At 33.2% G+C, this 19,234-nt stretch overlaps 2 protein-coding genes across 2 annotated transcripts; both read right to left on the minus strand.

The window, feature by feature from the left end:
- Window positions 1–716: 716 nt before the first annotated feature.
- On the minus strand, window positions 717–3,504 carry LOC146900546 (ankyrin repeat-containing protein BDA1-like). The gene is made up of 2 exons (XM_085731649.1): window positions 2,740–3,504; window positions 717–2,074 (listed from the first exon to the last, which is right to left on the minus strand). Exons 1-2 carry the CDS (start codon window positions 3,346–3,348, stop codon window positions 1,322–1,324), a joined length of 1,362 nt encoding a protein of 453 aa, XP_085587775.1. The 5' UTR covers window positions 3,349–3,504; the 3' UTR covers window positions 717–1,321.
- A 7,946-nt stretch (window positions 3,505–11,450) lies between these two features.
- On the minus strand, window positions 11,451–13,815 carry LOC146900547 (PHD finger-like protein). Its single transcript, XM_085732172.1, has 2 exons — window positions 13,715–13,815; window positions 11,451–13,234 (listed from the first exon to the last, which is right to left on the minus strand). Exon 2 carries the CDS (start codon window positions 12,943–12,945, stop codon window positions 11,803–11,805), a length of 1,143 nt encoding a protein of 380 aa, XP_085588298.1. The 5' UTR covers window positions 12,946–13,234; window positions 13,715–13,815; the 3' UTR covers window positions 11,451–11,802.
- Window positions 13,816–19,234: the final 5,419 nt, after the last annotated feature.

Here is a 19,234-nt window from a genome sequence, read left to right on the forward strand (position 1 = left end):
TTCCACCACGTAGAACCCTAATTGGTCCACCACCCATGTTTTGATTGTGTATGTTGTTGGTGGTGGTGTTTTTTTTTTTTTTTTTTTTTTGAGAGAAGGTGGTGTTGTTATTCAGCTGTGTTGTTAATATCGCCAATGTTGCAGTCAAAGCATTGATGGTCGTGGTAAGAGTCATGGTTATGCCAACAAACTTTGCCCTCGTCACTGGTTGATGTCCCATGGCTGATCATGTTACGAAAAGAACTGGAGAAAGTTGCTTTGTTACCAACTGATGCAGTCGGAAGCATAGGTTAGCAAGTGTTAAACCTAGATTGAAAATAAACAAGTTTGCAAGCGACAAACTTGTGAAAATAGGGTTCCGAAATCCAACAGAAATTGAGAAAACTATCTAAAATATTATTGAAGGAATAAAAGTTGCATCCTAGACTACAACTGTTAAGCTTAACTAGGAAATAACAAAACCCTAATAGGCCGAAAATCCAAAATAGAAAACAAAACAGAAAAATAATAAAATTGGGCCGAAATAATAAAATACTAAGGAAACTCCCCTGCATCATAATGTCTTCATAGTTGTAGAACCGTTTGACTTAGAGAGAGAAACGAGTTTATAATTTCTTCCTCTAACTGAAAATGATATTTTAACATTGATGCAATAGATTTCTCACCGATCAAACAAGAAAATAGGGATATCATTCTCACTACTTAAGAAAAATATATACGCTAGAAAATATAAATTATTCAATAGAATACAAGATATGATGCAATAACCGAGTCGTAATTTGCTAAGATTTAATACACACGAAATATCATAACAATGAAAGTAAAAGTTACAAATAGATGTTGAATTGCTTCCCTTGAATTCAGCCAGCAGATGAATTGCAGTCTCATAGCATCAATTATCTTTACCATGTTTTCTTTGTAATGATAGAGGCAGTGGACTATTACTAATGCCCTTAATGATCCAGACAACAAACTGATAAATTTGCATCAAGACAACACCTTGAGTGAAAAAGTTGTTCCACAAAGTCTAAGATTGACCGTTGTTGGAAAATCGTTTCTAATTTTGGCATCGAACGGTCTTTATGGTTGAGATGATGACCTTTTCAGAGTTGATTCGACAAAAATAAGATAAAACAAACATAAGTTGAATTTTGAGACAATATAATACTAGTTGCGATTGAGTCTCTCTCTCCCTCGAGGATAAGTGGTACTATATGAATTATTACTTACAAGGATTTGACACTTCAAACTATTTTCAAGCATTGATCCACCATAGTCCATATGAAGCATTTCTCCTCCCTTGACTACAACAATGCCATAACTACCACTTATTTCCTACTATTCTATTCCTAATTTTGAGTTCCTTATTCTTACCATTAATCTTAAGTCTCTTGTACACAATAAAAAATGACCAATACACAAAAGAGTAGAAGAAGCTGAATACAACCACCATAACTAAATTGAATGTGTTGGTTGCATTGGTAGGAGATATCAACCTCATATTATTGATATAACAATATGCAAACCAAAAGATTGGTGTGAACAATAAACCACCTATTGACCCACTTGGGGTCAAAAGATATATTGTCATGGTTGATAACAAAAGTGAAAGTGTATTAAAAATTGACAAGGAAAAAAAATCACCTTCATTTATAACCGCTTTACCAACATATTCATGGGGCATTGTTGCATTAGAATTCAAAGAAGTGGTGTTTTTCACATTATTATTGTGATCCTCAGCATTACCTTGATAAACTCCACCAGGGGGACTAAGTGCTGATTGATATGTAGCAGTTGCAATAAGAGCAGCAACTATTAGAAAAGTGTTGCGTTGTTCCTCTGATATATCTTTTCTAATGCGTAGGACATAAACTAATATTTTGTCCATAAATGTGACATTTGATCTTAATTTATCTTCAAGTTTGGAGGCATCTTTGACTTTTGAGCTAGGTTTTGCTCCAGCACTTAGTAATATACCCTTGATTGAGGCACTTGCTGCTATGTCTAATGCTGTTGAGTTCTCCAAGTTTTTTGCATTCAAAGTTATCTTAGTCTTTACTAACAATTGAAGTGCCTGTGAATTGGAATAACATGAATAACAAATCAAAGATTCATATTGTGAATTAGAATAGCTATTTATTGATTTGTAAATCGAATTTTATTATGAATTGTAAAATATATTAGTAGCATAAAAAAATTTCATTTTTAAGTAAAAATAAGTGACATAGCAAAGTTTTAAGTTAAATTATAATTGAGGGTACAAAAAAGAGATATAAAGAAGACATTCTTAGAAATCGTGGTTAGGCCTAACACAACCCCACAAAACCGGCTTGTGAGGTGAGGATTGTCCCTCACTTATAAACACATAGTCAGGTCATCTCTTATCCGATATGGGACTCTTTAACACACCCTCTCACGCCCGGGAGTGGACATCTGGAGTGTGGACAAAAATGGTGGGTGGTCCGATAGCGGAAACCTGATGGCATGTGGCCCAACGGATCTTGGAGGAGGCTCTAATACCATCAGTGGCCCGATAACGGAAACCTGATAGCAAGTGATCCAATGGATCTGGAAGAGTCTTTGATACCATCTTAAAAATCGTGGTTAGGCCTAACACAACCCCACAAAACCGGCTTGTAAGGAGGTGAGGATTGCCCCCACTGATAAACACATTGTCAGGCCATCTCTTATCCGACGTGGGACTCTTTAAGACAAATTAAACTAGAAAAAGAAGGATACCTTTGAGTCATTGTTTAGAGATGAAATGTGCAAAATAGTATTTCCCATCTCATCCATACAGTTGAGTGTTAATTTCTCCAACTCCCTAGCACCTCTTTGGCGATTTGTCTTCAACCAACCAACCAACACATGAAGAGCTTCAAACTGTTTATTTCTTACAGCAATATGAAGTGCAGTCTCACCCCTCACAGTAACATCTTCAATAGAATTTGGACAAACAAATAGGAAATTAGCTACAAGGTCAATTTCTCCATTTTGGCAAGCAATATGAAGAGGAGTTAAACCTTCCCTTCCTTTAATTCTAACAAGTTCCTTATTCATGTCTACAAATCGAAGCACCATACTCTTTTGGTTGTTTTGCATGGCAAGGTGGATTGGACTGAACCCTTGTTGATTTAGCTTCCATGCAAATGAAGGTTTCAATCTCATAATTTCAGTGGAAAATCGAACATGTCCCATTGATGCAGCTATATGTAGAGGAGTTTCAACAAATGGAATCAAATCTATATATTCCAAAACATATGGATCCTCCTCAATTAAAGTATAGAGAAGGTTCATATCACCTTCTTGAGCTGCAAACTTCACCTTGTCATCATTCCTTGTGTTCATGTTTGAAGTAGTAGTTATATTGGATTAGATTTGGAGCATATTCATAGCTCTTAAATAAGCATCCACGGGCAAAGCTCTTGTTTAACACGTCATATTTTATTTGATATTTTTTTATGAATAAAATTTGAACTCGGTATCTAAAATTATTCAATGCACACATTACGTATCAATCATTTGTGCTAGACCACGTGGTAATATTTGATGGACTTGGTGTATAGCATTCAAACTATGTACTGATTTATTTAATTGAAAGTCAAACGAATATATATATATAAAAACTTGTAAATTGTAGTGGGTATATGAGGAAGAAACCTTAATCTAAACTAACATATTTGACTACACTAGGTTTTATTTTTTTTAGTTTTGATAGGAGATTAGAGTTAGACTATGTCTTATCTTATCATTTGTGTCACATAAGTCATAAATTACTTATAAAATAATAAGTGACATTGAATTATTTTCATTTGTTTATTCATTTATTTTGAATACTAAGACAGTCCATTAAAACTATTACAATACCTATTGATTTTTTTTTTTTTTGAAGGATTACAACACCTATTGATGAAAAGACAAATTTGGGTTTTGACATTATCCAAATTGAAATGGTACCATTACTATTAAAAGACCAATTAAAATGTCTCCAAAGGACACGGGTGTGGTTAAGTGGTGTGAATTGAGACATTGAAAAAGTATCATAATTTATGTAGGAGTTAAGAATCGATTTCTGCTGCTAGCCAACTTCTTCTTTTCGAAGAAATTAACCGGTAACATTTGTTAAAAAAAAAAAAAATAAACACCAATCAGAACATATGTTCGTAACCCTAAGTTAAAAAATAGAATTGTGCTATAGAACAACTGTCTTTATTTTTTGAGAACTTTCTATAACAACTTCTAATATGAACATACGCGAATGATGGAACTTCTAACAAACCACTTGACTGCTTTCCTTTTATAGTACTAATAACTTTTTACGCATGACTTTCCTCACCGTCACTACGAGTACAAATATATTTAAATATACACATTTTCGAAGAAAAAAAATTAGTTTAATTTTCATACATTTTGTATCGTCTAGAAGTAGCACCCTATCCGTCATTTCTCCTACCATCGTGGTGTGAAAAATAAGTAACACTTAAGTCGAAAGGGGGTGTCAAAATCAATCTTCAACACAATAAGATATGTGAGTCCAAGCGAGATTTTGTTGCAAACAATGGAAAATGCTACTTCTCTAGAAAAATAGCATCAAGAATTTTTCAAAACACAGTTGGCAAAATTTAATTGGATGATTTATTTGTCCACTTCCTATTTTTCAGCCACACCTCCTTGAATTGTGGCAAATAGTGCATTGTGATTGACTACTCTTTATTCTTGAAGAATTCTTGATGTTATTTTTCTAGATATATAGCATTGCTCGCAAACAATGGGCATCAGCTATGACATGACCTAGTCGCGAGTAGAACATGAGGCCAAAGAGATCAATCCTGTTAGGCTCGCATCACAAGCCAATTTCCATAAAACTTAGGGAAATGCGTGCATATAAATACTTAGGGAAATGTTGTTTTCTAAGAAAACAAGAAAACCTTTTCTGTCAAATTCACGAAGCAAATTGTGACCTATTTACACTTGGGTTTGTCTAAGATGTGCAATATTGCACATGTTAAAGCAACTAAACGTAGTAAGTTTTTATTGAAAAACAACAATTATTTATTCAAAAATTATATATTAAATACAAAATGTACAAGTTCCAATGCAGAGTTACTATTTTAAACTTCTTAACTTGTGCAAATTTGCACCTGATAGAAAAACCCTTTAAACTTAAATTTTGAGTCACAATTCACCATTGACAATTGCAATTCTCCAGAGAATGACCACAATGTAACTGCTGCTTTTTTAAAAGTACTCACTCACTCAATTAGTAACTCATTAATCTTAAACCTTATAATTTCTACCCTAATTGTAACCTCTCAAAGACGGTTGTCTTACACATAAAACACGTTTGTATCAACACGCAGGAATCTCTCATCTTTCACATTTTTGTTTCATCAACTCATCACCCATACAAGTTGGTTAATTTCTTTATATTTCTTATCAAGTCATTCATGATTCATCATCTTTATCCAAAAGGTATGTCATTTGAATTATTTTCATAAAATGGGTAAAATTTCTTTCTTGATCTTTTCTCTATAAATCCTTGGACAAATACCAAATTGTGTTATTTAGAGAAGGAATTAAGAGTACAAGGGCATGGGAACACTTACATTGCTATTTAGACTCATTAACTGCAAAAATCTTCATGACTAGTAGTAGTGGTGGTGGACCTAAAAAATTTGAGTAGTGAGGACAATTTTTAAAATAATGAATAAATAAGTTCTATTTAGATTCAAAAAATATTAAACAAAGTATGTTTTAAAAAATGAAACAAAATAAAAGAAAAATAAATATGAAAACATAAATAATATTCATGGTATGTTTTTCTAAACGTATAATAAAAGAAAAACAAAGAACCCTTAAAAAAAAACAATGAAACAAAGGGGAGAAATGGATGACTTTCTTTCTTTGATAGACGAAATAACAAAGTTATTATAAACTCACGCATGTAAGTGGATGTGTCGAGATTTGAACTTCAATCATAGCGCTCGGCTTAACAATTTCAATATTTTTGTCAGGTAGGTTAGGAGTTATGGACAAAAATAGATGGTTTTTATGGTTGCATATATTATTGGGATAGGATCAAATGACACCAAGGTGTCAGATAAAATTTGACACCAAATCCTAACCATTAATCCAACTTTAATCTAACGTCTCTCATCAATTCATTAAATTCTCACATGTTTGATCAAATGAGCCAAGTTTTAATTTTAGAAATAATTTATTCTTTCTTCTCTTGGTTAATTACTTACCATTTTTGTTATATTGGCTACTCTTTCATTGGTGGATCGTATGTATGATTCTTGAGTTCATGCTGCTATTTTTTTTTTGCTGACAAAATGCTGCTAATATTCTTGTATCGGGTGTTTTAGCATTTGTGTTTTGCTTTCGTTAAGTAGCATATGTTCTTTTATAATTTTGGGTGCAATCGTCCATTCATTATCCTTGGTGCTCTTTATAAATCAATTTTCTTTAGGTTCTTCTAAGAAAAATAAAAATAAAAAAGGTTAATAGAAATAAAGATATAAGGATGATAAGCCCTTCAAAAAAAAAAGATAACAGTGAAAGTAAAGAAATCGTAATAATACCATCATAGAATTTTTGGTAAATAATTAATCAAAAGAAGATATAATAAATTATTTCTAAAATTAAATTTTGGATCATTTGAAAGCATGTGAGCATTTAATGAATTGATGAGAGACGTCGGATTAAGGTTGAATTAATGGTTAAGATTTGGTGTCATATTTAATTTGACACCATGCTGTCATTTGATCCTATCCCTATATTATTATATTGTGTTATATTTATAAATATAGGACATGGAAGAAAAAGGACCAAAACCACAAGAAAAACCATCTAAGAAACATATATGTATGGTAGAAAAAATTAAAGATGGCTTCTTTTTCCACCCTATGAATTTCTCGCGCGCCCTATGCAGTTCGGATTATAGAATCTAAACGGCATAAATACCCCATAAAAACCTCCAAAACATGTTGAAACATTTCGGATTTTAGAATCCGAATAGGGCGCGCGAAAAACTCATAGGATGGAAAAAGTAATGGCCAAAATTAAAATGGAAGTAAGGGACTTGGCCTACATTGTTGGCTAGGTGGGTTCGTCCATGTGTAGGAGATCGTATAATTGTTCTTTGAGATAAATTAGAATAAAAAATTTATGGTGTTAGAATATTTGTGGTATGCATGTTAATAAAGTTGCGGACTGATGTTTGATTGAGATGAATTTATAGGGTATTTATGTCATTCGAATTTTAGAATCCGAATAGGGTGTGCGAGAAACTCATAGGATGGAAAAAGTAATGGTCAAAATTAAAATGGAAGTAAGGGACTTGGCCCACAATGTTGGCTAAGTGGGTTCGTCCCTGTGTAGGAGATCGTATGATTGTTCTTTGTGATACATTGGAATAAAAAATTTATGGTGTTAGAATATTTGTGTTATGCATGTTAATAAAGATGAGCAACGTTGCGCACTGAGGTTTGATTGAGATGAATTGTTCGACAGGTGAACCATGTTGATCGTTGTGCAATTTTCATGTTATCAGATAAAATTTGTTTCAAATTTTTATGTTATCATGTTATCAGATTTTTAGAAATTGTTGGGCCCGACATAACCCCACAAAACCAGCTTATGAGGTGAAGATCGCCCTCACTTATAAACACATGTTCAGGCCATATTTTTTCCAATGTGGGGCTCTTTAACACACCTCATTACGGTTAGCACTATTGGGCTTGGTTTGTGGACATAAATGGTGGGTGGCCCGATAGTATAATCCTGATAGCAGGTGGCTCAATGGATCTTGTAGACGCTCTGATACCATCTTAAAAATCGTGGTTGGGCCTAACACAACCATACAAAACATGTTTGTGAGATAATGATTGCCCCCACTTATAAACATGTGATCAAGCCATCTTTTATCCGATGTGGAACTCTTTAACACATACCCTCACGACCAGCCCTATTGGGCTTGGTTCATGGACATAAATGGTGGGTGTCCCGATAGTGGAAACTTGATAATAGCCTTTTGAGGTGAGGAATGCCCTCACTTATGAACACATGATCATGTCATATTTTGTCCAATATAGAACTCTTTAACAGTAATTTATAGTTCTAAACTAATGTGAATTCTGTAATTACAGATGCATGCAAAAAGAAAACAAAAAGAAAATGTTGCCTTTAGATCAAGACTGAATGCACCTCAGTCCACCTCGAGAAAACCCTTGGCTCAATGTGGCATGTCACTTCTAATAGTTTCAAACCATTTACATTATGTCACTTTCAAACAAACAAAGTTTCAAACGCTAACTTAAAATTATTAAAATAGTTAAACAATTTACATTACCAAGGAGCAAGGAATGAAGAAACCAAGGAGTTTCTTTCTTCCTATCTCGCATTGTAGGCTATGAGCCCCCCATCGCGAGAATACGATTGGAAATCAAGGTGATCGCTTCTTTTTATCTCATCGCGGGCTTTTAGCCCGGCTTCTCGAGATAGAACGACGAGTCAAAAGTGATGCTCATTGTCTACCTCTCATAGCGGGGAATAGGCTCGCATCACGAACCAACTTCCCTAAAACTTAAGAAATTTGAGGCCTATAAATACTGAACCAATTTTTACTAGTAGATGAAGGTAGAAACACTTTTTCTTAAGGATTGGAGCGACCAGAGCCATTCGGGAGCCAAGGAATCATCAACTTGTGATCCTTCTCTCATGTTCTTTTATTCTTATAAAATTATGTGTTTAGAAATCATGAGTAGCCCTCTAGGTTTGTTCATGAAAGAGGAACTTCTCTATAATTATGTGTTCGTGTAACTTTAAATTATTCTTTGAATATGCAGTCGATTACTTTGTATTTTATTTGGTTAATCTTGTTCTTAATGCATTTTATGTGTTCAATGACTATTAACCCTAACTTTGTCCATGAATCGATTCTAGGACAACAAGAATTATTAAACCTAATTATGAGACTTAAGCTATTTTGACCATTCAATTATTATTAATTAGGTTTTAGACATAAGACAATAATAATTGGGTGGCGGTCTTAATTCTTAAATGGTTATAGTCGCCTAAGATATTAGCCATACACCACTGAAGAGAGTTAGCGACCAAGACATTGGCCTAACTATTTTGTTCAATTATAAAATCAAATAATCAATAGTATTGTGTTCATAGTTTGTAGTTACTCATATGGTTCAGAGAAGGAAATCCAACAGGACATGATCGCTTCCTTACCCCCCCCCCCCCCCCCCCCCCCCCATTTGTTACAATCAATGTAATCATAATCGCAATGGTTGCATTGAAACTAGACAATACACGTGGAGACAAACTCTTTTCTATAAAAATGAGCACTCGACGATACAGCGATACATTTACTAGTATTTTGTCATCATTATCTAAGGTCGGTCTCGATCTTTCTTTGAGAATTTGACCCCTTAATCCCTGAACTCGGTGTTTGCACATCCTTGCAAAATACGTTCATGATACGTGTTCAGGAGAGTCAGTGTGCTAGTTCTATTGGGATGGTAGTCCCCAAATATCTATTTACTTGTCTAGTTTGCTATCACACGATCAACTCCTGACTTCTCAAGATTGTCGTGGATAAAATTGAGCATTTCTTCATATTGAATGTACTTGCTTTCTCTCTCCAACAAGTTGTTGAAATCCCTCAGCTTCTTGTTTCCAAAGCTCACTTAAAATTCATACCTCGAAATAATAACTTGTGTTGGAGTAGGAACCTCTTCATCTTGTCGTCGTATCATTTACTAGGATCGCTTCCTTGAATAAAATGCACACTCATTGATAACACGTACTTTCTCGATATTCAAGGATCGTTTCCTTGAATAAAATGCACACTCGTTGCTTTCTCGGTATTTTATGACATAAAAAAAGATTAAAAGAATGAAAAGAAGATAGAATAATAAATGATAAAGGGTATTATGATAGGAAAAAAAAAAGGTAATGATGCAATTGTAACCAAAATTTGTATTGGAAGAGAGAATAATAAGCAATTTCAATTCTACGGTTCGGTTCAAATCAAATCAATTCTTCTAATTTTGGTATGTTATGTTCTTCCACAATTAAACTATTTCAACAAGAAAAACATAACTATTTCAACATATTTTATTGATTCTACGCTGTCACACTTCTGTTCTTTCTCACGCTATTTGATTCCCTAACTGTGTAAGTGTCACGTTGACACTTTCTATGCATATATATCATCAACCACCAATTCCTGGTCCAAGAAAACGTCTAAAATCAATTATTATTGTTGCATCAAATCTATTTGTATCATCATCCACGTGGAAGACAACTATCACCGCACCCAAACCCTAAAATAAAAAATAAGTAAAAGATAAATTTTATTCCCTTATTTGTTTTGTAAGAAGATTAATTCTATTTATCCCTCAAAATGAAAAGATTAACTATTGTTTATTGTGACAAACCAAGTTTTTTTTCTAAGACAAATAAAGTTTGTTAAATTTGGTGAGATGTATCTAAAGTTTACATGAACAACTACTCTCTCTCTTAATTCTTACGGAAAAAAATACAATTTTTTTCCGTAAACATACCTTAGTTGATATAGACAATACATTATTATATGTAGAAGTCGGTGTTCAAACCTTAAACACCTCACTTATTCAACTTTAAAAGTGAATTCTAGCTACTATGTTACTTGAACAAAATAAAAAAAATAATTATCGTTATTTTTAAACTGCATAGTACCGATAAAGTAGCATAGTAGCTAGAATTCACTTTGACATGCCGATAAAATCAATAAATTTTGCTTTTTTTAGGGAAATAAATTTTGTTATTTTTAATAAAATATATATTTTCATTATTATTATTATTATTATTATTATTATTATTATTTCAACTTTTTTATTATTTTATTCTATAAATTGTTGTCTGCAATGAACAAATTAAAAGTTTTTTTCAAATTTATTAAAAAAAAAAAAGGATTACTTTTTCAAATGGTTATGGTTATGTTTATAATTAGGTACAAAGAGAGTATTTTTAATTGATTTTTTTTCAAATGTACTCTCTAATTAACAGTGCATCACTCTTATGTTATTATTTTTTACTTTGCATTTATGATAATAAATACATAAAAATGATTGATATGAATAATTTAGTAAAATCATCGTTCTCTTTCTTTCATTTTTCATTTTTTTCAATATGCGTGAAATAATCAAAGGTGACTATTACCGTGGGACGGAGTGACCAATAAACATTGTATAAAAAAATAAAGTAATAAATATGCACAATTATTAAGAAGAAGAAAGTTTAATGTTTGTTCAAGGTAGGAATGCTTCTAAATCTTTAATGCCCTAATCTCTATTTCAATTAAAGCAGCTAGTGGAAAACACAATCAGCAGCAGCATTAACATACATTTTGAGCATAAGGTGAAACAAACAGAACAATAAAAGAGGAGTATAAATAAAAGACCAACACACTTTCACCTTTTATTCTCATTACAAATGAGGAATAGAAATATGCAGCAGCAGCACAATGAAAAGGCTGTCCAATTCAAATCATACTCCTACCTAAAACTCAACATTTCCTGTCAATTAAAGTACAGCTTTAAACTGAGAGAAATAATGCAAGCCACTTATATCTAAATGTACATTAAATTGGTACAAATTCATTACAAAACATAAGATTTTACAAAAAAGATAAATGCCATATTGTAAAAAAGAAAAAAGAAGCATCATGGTTCCTACCTCAGCTATCAACATCTTCTATGACAGTAGCACACAGTCATCACAATGTAGTGTAGTATATGAATATTATTATGACTGCACAGCCTTATTTTGTTTGATACAAGCCGGTACCTTGAAGTCCTGGCATTTCCATGTTGATGTTGCCTCGATCTGCTTCAGTCGTTCAGTCGATGGCTCCACCGGAAACACAGGTATAGTATGAACATGCTGATTGGTAGTGTTCATTTCAGTCAATGAAGAACTTCTTCTGACTTTTATTTCTTCCCTCGGCTTCGCCTTATCTTTGGAGGTGCAAATGCTTAAGGGTAACTTCTTAAGCTTTGTCCTTCCTCTCTTCTTACCTATGGGAGGTGAATGTGAATCTTCATAGTTTTTCGGTTTTGAGTGGCTCGACTCTGCTTCGCCGTTATCTATCTCTATTTGGCTAGACCTATCGTATTTGATTACCTTCTTATCTTTCTTACTTGAGCATACCTCTTGGTTGGATCCTTCAGAATCAATCTTTCCGCCTATTGCATGGCCATTGTTCAAAGATAAGCAATCTTGTCCAACTGCCATGCCGCATTCAGAGCCCTCGGTTATTTCAAAACTTGAAGAGCTTCTAGGCCTCTTCGATCTACTACCTTTTGAGTCCGATTTTGGAGGGGTCTTAGAGATTCTCGGAGAACTGTTCATGGCTCGATGTAACTTTCGAGCCAATTCTTCATCTTTCCTACAATTTTCTATTGGTTTATTTTTCTTGTACAACAGCTGAACCGGGAGATGCTTCTTTGACTTGTTCTTTTTCAGATTTCTTTCCTTGTTGTTGATTGCATCCTCGGAAAAAGAAGCAACCAAATCTAAAGCACTCTTGGCCGCAGCAACCGCCTTTGCTGCTATCGCAGCTTTTTCTTCAGCTGCAGCTCTTGCTGCCTCGGCAGCCTTAGTTGCAGTGACCGCTGCTTTTCTCGAGGCCTCCGCGACCTCCTCGGGTGTAAGGTTAGGGTTATTCGAATGACAATTCAACAAATGCTTAAGTCGAGCTTCAAATTCACTTGAAAAGGATGTCGATGAAGGGGAAGCAACATCTGTAACACAAGAAGCAGCAATAGGAGATGGAGATGCAGTAGCATCACTTTCCGAACTCTGTTTTTTCAATCCGGCTAAAAGCCGTTTCCGAGGTGGCAAAAGAACATCAGCATCCAACTGATTCACATCGCACACGTTCTCCATACTCCCCTCAATAAATTCAATTCAATACTCAGAAAACAAAAAATAAATATTCACATCACAGGATCAAACTTTTCCCAACTCCACATGTTTGATCAAATCGAAATTTAAATAAACCTACAAGATCCTTAACAAACCCTAAATAAAACTTATACCAACCAATTCAAACACTATCCAAGGTGATACCATTTTCTATTGTCAAAATCAAAAATCCTCTACAAGAAGAAAGATTATAACTCATACCCAACATCAATATCTTCCATTTCTGATTCCACCACTTTAATTCCTGAATCTGAAAGAAACAAAACAATAAATCAAATCTAACAACAAAAGATTCCATAATCCATTCATCAGAATTACTTCATCAATCAAAAACCAAAATCACAATAGCATAGAAGGTCAATTCTCAAATTTCATCAAACCCTAGCATCCAAACAAAATCAAAAAACCACCAATTATACATAATTCAGCAACATAATCACAAGATCAACCACAGAACATGAATTAGAATCCAATCCAATTCAAACCATGCAGCAAAAAACAGGAAACAGGGTTTTTTATTAATTTCCAACACCTCAATTACCAAAATGAATTCAATTCAATCCAAAAACCAATGAATCCCTTTCATCAAACAACATAACAAAGCTCAAATCCAGATTCATCAGAATCATGCAAAATCCAATAAACAATTTTCTTCCATTAGTCAAAACACAATTCAAAAAAGATCAAATTATAGTTAGGACAATCAAGATTCAAAGAGGTTGATATATACCTGATCCTGTTGAGGAAAGGATAAAGAGAAAAGAAGATCCAGAATTAGGGTTTCAAGAGAGAGAACAAGAGGTTGTGATGGTGAAGAAGAAAATCTAAGGCATGTAAAAAACCCAACATCTTTGTTTATATATCACATGTTATTATATTATATCTATATATTTATATTTATATGTATATATTTGTATATTTATTTATATATTTTATGAAAAAAATGTGAAATTCAATTGGTTATTATGATTTGAGAACGGTAAACACGGAAATCCTATAGAAAAAACTAGAATTACCAACACTTGTTTTCAACCAACCTCGTATGTTTATTTATTTTTACTTTTGTTGTTGTCACAAAAATATGTTATGTGAATGACAACGTTGGTGGAGACATTGTAGTTACCGATTTTTAAGTTGCTAGAAGTTTGGTGTCGGAGTAAAAATGTAATGAATGAAGTATGTGTTAAATAAGTTTGTCTAGAAAGATTTTGTTGTAATAAAATGAATATGGATATCTCTATTGATTTACTTATTTTTTATTTCCTATTTTACCTCAATCGTGATTCTAGTTTCTCATGTCCTGTAGCTTCATAATTTTCAAGATATATTCTCGTAATCTAATTTTAGAGTTATTGTGATAATTAACAAAGCAATTGAACTCTCGAGCTCTTAGGACGAATTTTTCAACAGAAACGGAGTTCGATTTCTGATGAAACAACTCTTTTTTAGACTTTATTTATCTCACAATCGAACTCGATTATCAAGAGCTCTTTTCCCTAAAATATATATATATATATATATATATATACATATTGTAGCAACACAATTTATTCATTAACGAAGTGTTATTGTGATTGATGATTTTGATTAGCTTATTATTAACTTTTTGTCGATGTTAGATTTGATTATTTACATTATATTTTTCATTTTTTTTAAAGGGGTAGAGGAATTTTACTAATAATAGCGGGGTTAATGACCATATTACAACAGTCCTTGGTAGTTTGAACTTTGTCCGTAATGTTATAATGGCAAACTCTAATTACGGAGCTCACACTTGTTGGACATATTTTAAATTACTAATCAAAAAAAATTGAAAATATGAGAAGAAAACGAAATTTGTAGTGATTTTTTTCTTGAAAAGAAACTATTGTCTTTTCTTATTTGACTAAGTTATCCAAATGAAAAATACCTCTTAAAATGTTAAAATATGTTTACTAAAGTGAGTTTATTAAATTAGAGTTTAAATTAAGACATCAATTCTTTAATCAATAAAAGTTTGATCGATAATAAGCATTTAAACAACAGTGTCACCTATCTGAAAGGAAAATTGAAGATCAAGTTATATGTAAAGTTACTCGTAAACATTTGAGTGATGGAATGCTCTATTGATAGTAATCATAAGAGAAACATTTAACTTTATACTTGATCCAGGACCATACCAAACGTTTATATATGGCAATAGGTGTACTTGTTAAACGATCATGGTGATTGAATACAATATGGTTACAATGCTTTCAAATTGAACACATCTACGCCAACTGAATCGAATGAAGATATTCCTTCACTTTCTTTCCATGAGATACCAAACTTATTAATTGAATCGCATAACAAAAACTATTATTTGTCAATGCACAACAAATTCCTAACCAAGAAAATATATTCAAGCATAATTTATCATAAAAGGACCAATAATACAAATGATCGGATGTTTCATTCAAACTAAATTCTTCCAGACACAGATGGTGTTAACTTTGGTACCCCTTTGAATTAAATTAACTTTGGTTGGAAGTCGAATTGTTCCAAGTGACATTATACAAAGGGGACTATGCTATTTCTTCAAAATTAGAGATCAACACATAAGTTTCTTTGACACAAAATATATCGTCAGAATTAAGTTCCCAAATTCATACATCCTCCACATTATTCTGCAAAGAAATGTTAGATAATAATTATCTATGTTCCTCCACTGACTCACCTCCTAAACAAACAAACTTCTTCTCCAACATAGTCACTCTTTTGTTTTGTAGATAGACAAAATGTCAATAGCCATTGAAAACTCACATACAAAAATGGAGGAGTTGAGGTTCGAACCTCGATCATGGCGTTTAGCCTAACAACTTCGACATTTTTTCAAGTTGAATTAGGATTTACGAGCTCCATCATCCTCACACTAAACCACTACTAGACACTATATATTTACGAAAACATTGTTATTCATCACTAAATTAAACAACCTACCAGACCAATCTTTTAACACATCCCCACCCAACCATGGTTCGTGCCAAAACAATATTTTACTACCATTCCCTATATCTTTAGTAACATTATCCATAAACTACTTCCATCCACTCACCTCATCACCACTCTCAATACTATTAAAGGTTAAATAAATTTTTTATCCATATAAATATCTTAAATTTGGTTTTTATTCCTTCTAAAAACTTTCATCAAATTTTGGTCCACCAAATATTTTATGTCACGACTTTTGGTCCCTATTTTTGAATCAACTCGTGTGTACCCTTTACATTTTTGAAACAATTTATACATAAATGCTTAGAATATTATAAAAATAACTCCCACAAAAAATTAGATTTTTTTTAACAAAACATGAAATTTGCAATCAAAATCCCATCAAGAATTTGTTTGTCCATGACAAAAGTCGGTTAAGTTACAGACACCACCTTACCAATAATATACCAAGCATTTTGAAAGTACTTTGTAAACACATTCAACGGAAGAAATGGATCTAAAATCTGATAAATATGAAGGACTTATCTTCTTCGAAACAAATTTATAAACCTGTTATTAAACCAACTCACCAAATTTCCATTGTCATGGAATTCCTGAAAGAAATTATAAAAAAAAAAATCTTTTTTAAACACTTCCCAAAATTCTTTTAAGAAGGCAAAATTTGCACCATCTAAACTTTGGCTCTTGAAACTATCACAATTTCAAACTGCTTGTATAATTTGCTCTAAAGAAAATTGTGGAGTTAAGGAAACTCCATCCGACTCTGATATACTCTAAGTAGGCTACAATTCATTCGAGATAAATTAAATATTTTATGCACCAAATCACTTCTTTAAACTTGACCCTCTAAAGATAAATTTTCCTCCTCCCCCTTTTTGTCTCAAAGTTGTAAAGACAATTTAGACTTTGATATTCGTTCTTCTACATTTTGTCTATACTCATTGTCCCAATCACGAAAACTACCCTTCAACCTTTTAAATTTGTCCTTCGAAACAAAACCACGTTGACCAGTAATTTGAATATCAATCGAAAGCATCATAAGCATCATAAAAGAACAAGTTCCTCCAATTAAGTTAAATACTACCACACAGCACAATTGGCACATGATCCAAAAGACCTATGTTGAGAGTCCATTGGGAAATATTATCTAGCATATTGCACCACATATTTGACAGCATAAATATATCGAGTTTGTTTAAGACCTGGCCATTTAATCTTGACTGAGTGAACCTTATACCAATTAATGGTTAAAAAAAAAACTACTTAAAATAATTGGAACGACATTGCGTGTAACTCGAAAAAAATTCCCTCCTTGCTCACTCTTTGTATTCTCTGTTTGTTGTATAATGAATGTCACATTTTCACCAAAATTCGAACGAGACACCATCAAAGGATGTTGCAATGCAGCTAAAATTCGATGTCACACTACTTCAACATAAGATCTTTTATCGTTCACCTCCCTTGAGAAAATCAGTTTTCCTTTTTTCGACGTTCTTGCACCCATAGTATCAACATCTTTCATAACATGTTGCAGTCGAACAAATTAGCCTTGACTTTTTCTTTTCCAAACTTTGCATTTAACACTTAAGTTTTGAACATTCCAGAGTCCAAACCATATGTTACAAATGACTTGTGCCGTCTTTGTTGGGTCTTTCACATTTTTGAAACTTACCGACTCAAAGACCTAACCATGACGATTAAGTTTACTTGCAATGAACACATCATCCAAAATTCCTAACAGCTCAAATATGTTACAAAATCAGATACTTTTTAGGTTTAAATTTTTGGTTTCGTCAATTTTACCATTTACATCCCTACCAAAATAGCACAAAATAAACTGTTGAGCTTAAATTGCACAATTAAAAAAAAGGACAAAAATAAAATTAAGCCAAAAAAATTAATAAGACATTAGAAATGTGATGTTGGATCGATTGTTGTAGTTGATATTATCTTAATGCTTTGCTTGTTAAATGAACTCCTTTTTTTGTATAATATTGAAATGATAGTTTCGGTTACAAGTCGTACAAGTTGTTTCACCCGAAACACTTTTTCCTTCCAAAAAGTACGAGTGAAGCTCACGTTCTTTTTCCTGATTAAACGTCAACAATTGGGGACCCCGAAAATAAATGTCAATTGTTACCTTCCACTACGGTCAATACTATGAGTTTTGCTGTTGACACATGTGTATTGGCTTAGAAACACGAGTAAAATACTTAAATGCCCCCTCGGCAGTTAACTGATGAGTAATTCAAAACCGGCTGCAGTTAACTGCTGAGGAATTCCTCGGTAGTTAACTGCCGAGTAATATGTTTCATCAGATGAAAAAGTCACCTGCTCCCCCTACACATTATTTTCTCATCAACTTCCATACACCACTCCAATCCAATCCCCAAATCCTAATTTTTTTTTATCAAATCTTGCTCCAAAATGATTCAAGCATCAAGCATAGGATGTATCAATACACATTTGACGTAAAAAAACAGGTGTTGTGCATTTTTTTCGGTTGATTTTTTGGTTATGTAATGGGGTGTCTACGTCAGTTACGTAGAACCCTGTCATGGGGAATTTCGGTAGTTTACTGCCGAGGAAAACCTCGGTAGCTTATTGCCGAGGAAAACCTCGGTAGTTAACTCGGTAGTTAACTACCGAGGAATACTTAGGAAAAAATTTCACAACGAAAAAATGGCAGCTACTGCCATTTTTTCAAATTTTTTTTTCTTTTTGGTTTTTTTGTTTTAGTTCATTATGGCATTGATGTTTATGCATTAGTTAGTTGTTAAATCATATTTGTGTTGTTTAATTATAGTAATGGTAGAGAACGCGGAAGATGTTCCGGAAGAGGCAAAACCAAATTTTGTCAAAATTTCCGGACATGTCAAACCGCCTAAGGTTGAAGCCAAACCAAACATTGATGGAGCTTCCGTCCATGTTGAAGCTTCTAAATATGTTAGCTCTGGTGTCCTCCTCCCACTTAAAGCCCACGAAGTTGACACGGCTAGGTTTTTTTCGGATGATGTTAAGTGGAAAGATAGAGAAGAATTGCTTGAGTGGGCACGTCGTCAAGCAAATAAGGCGGGATTTACAATTGTTACACAAAGATCAAGCTTGGTCCATCCAATGTTGCGCCTAGTGTGTGAAAGGAGTGGAGCTCACAAAGTGCCTAAAAAAAACTGAAGCATGCGACAACGGGCTCAAGAAAATGTGGGTGCTTGTTCATGATTAGTGGATATCAAAGTACGCAAACAAAGGAATGGGGATTGAACATTCTTAATGGAGTTCA

Source organism: Medicago sativa, chromosome 8 (assembly GCF_051527215.1).
Source record: "Medicago sativa cultivar Bolivia chromosome 8, Bolivia_mono, whole genome shotgun sequence".
Taxonomy (NCBI): Eukaryota; Viridiplantae; Streptophyta; class Magnoliopsida; order Fabales; family Fabaceae; genus Medicago; species Medicago sativa.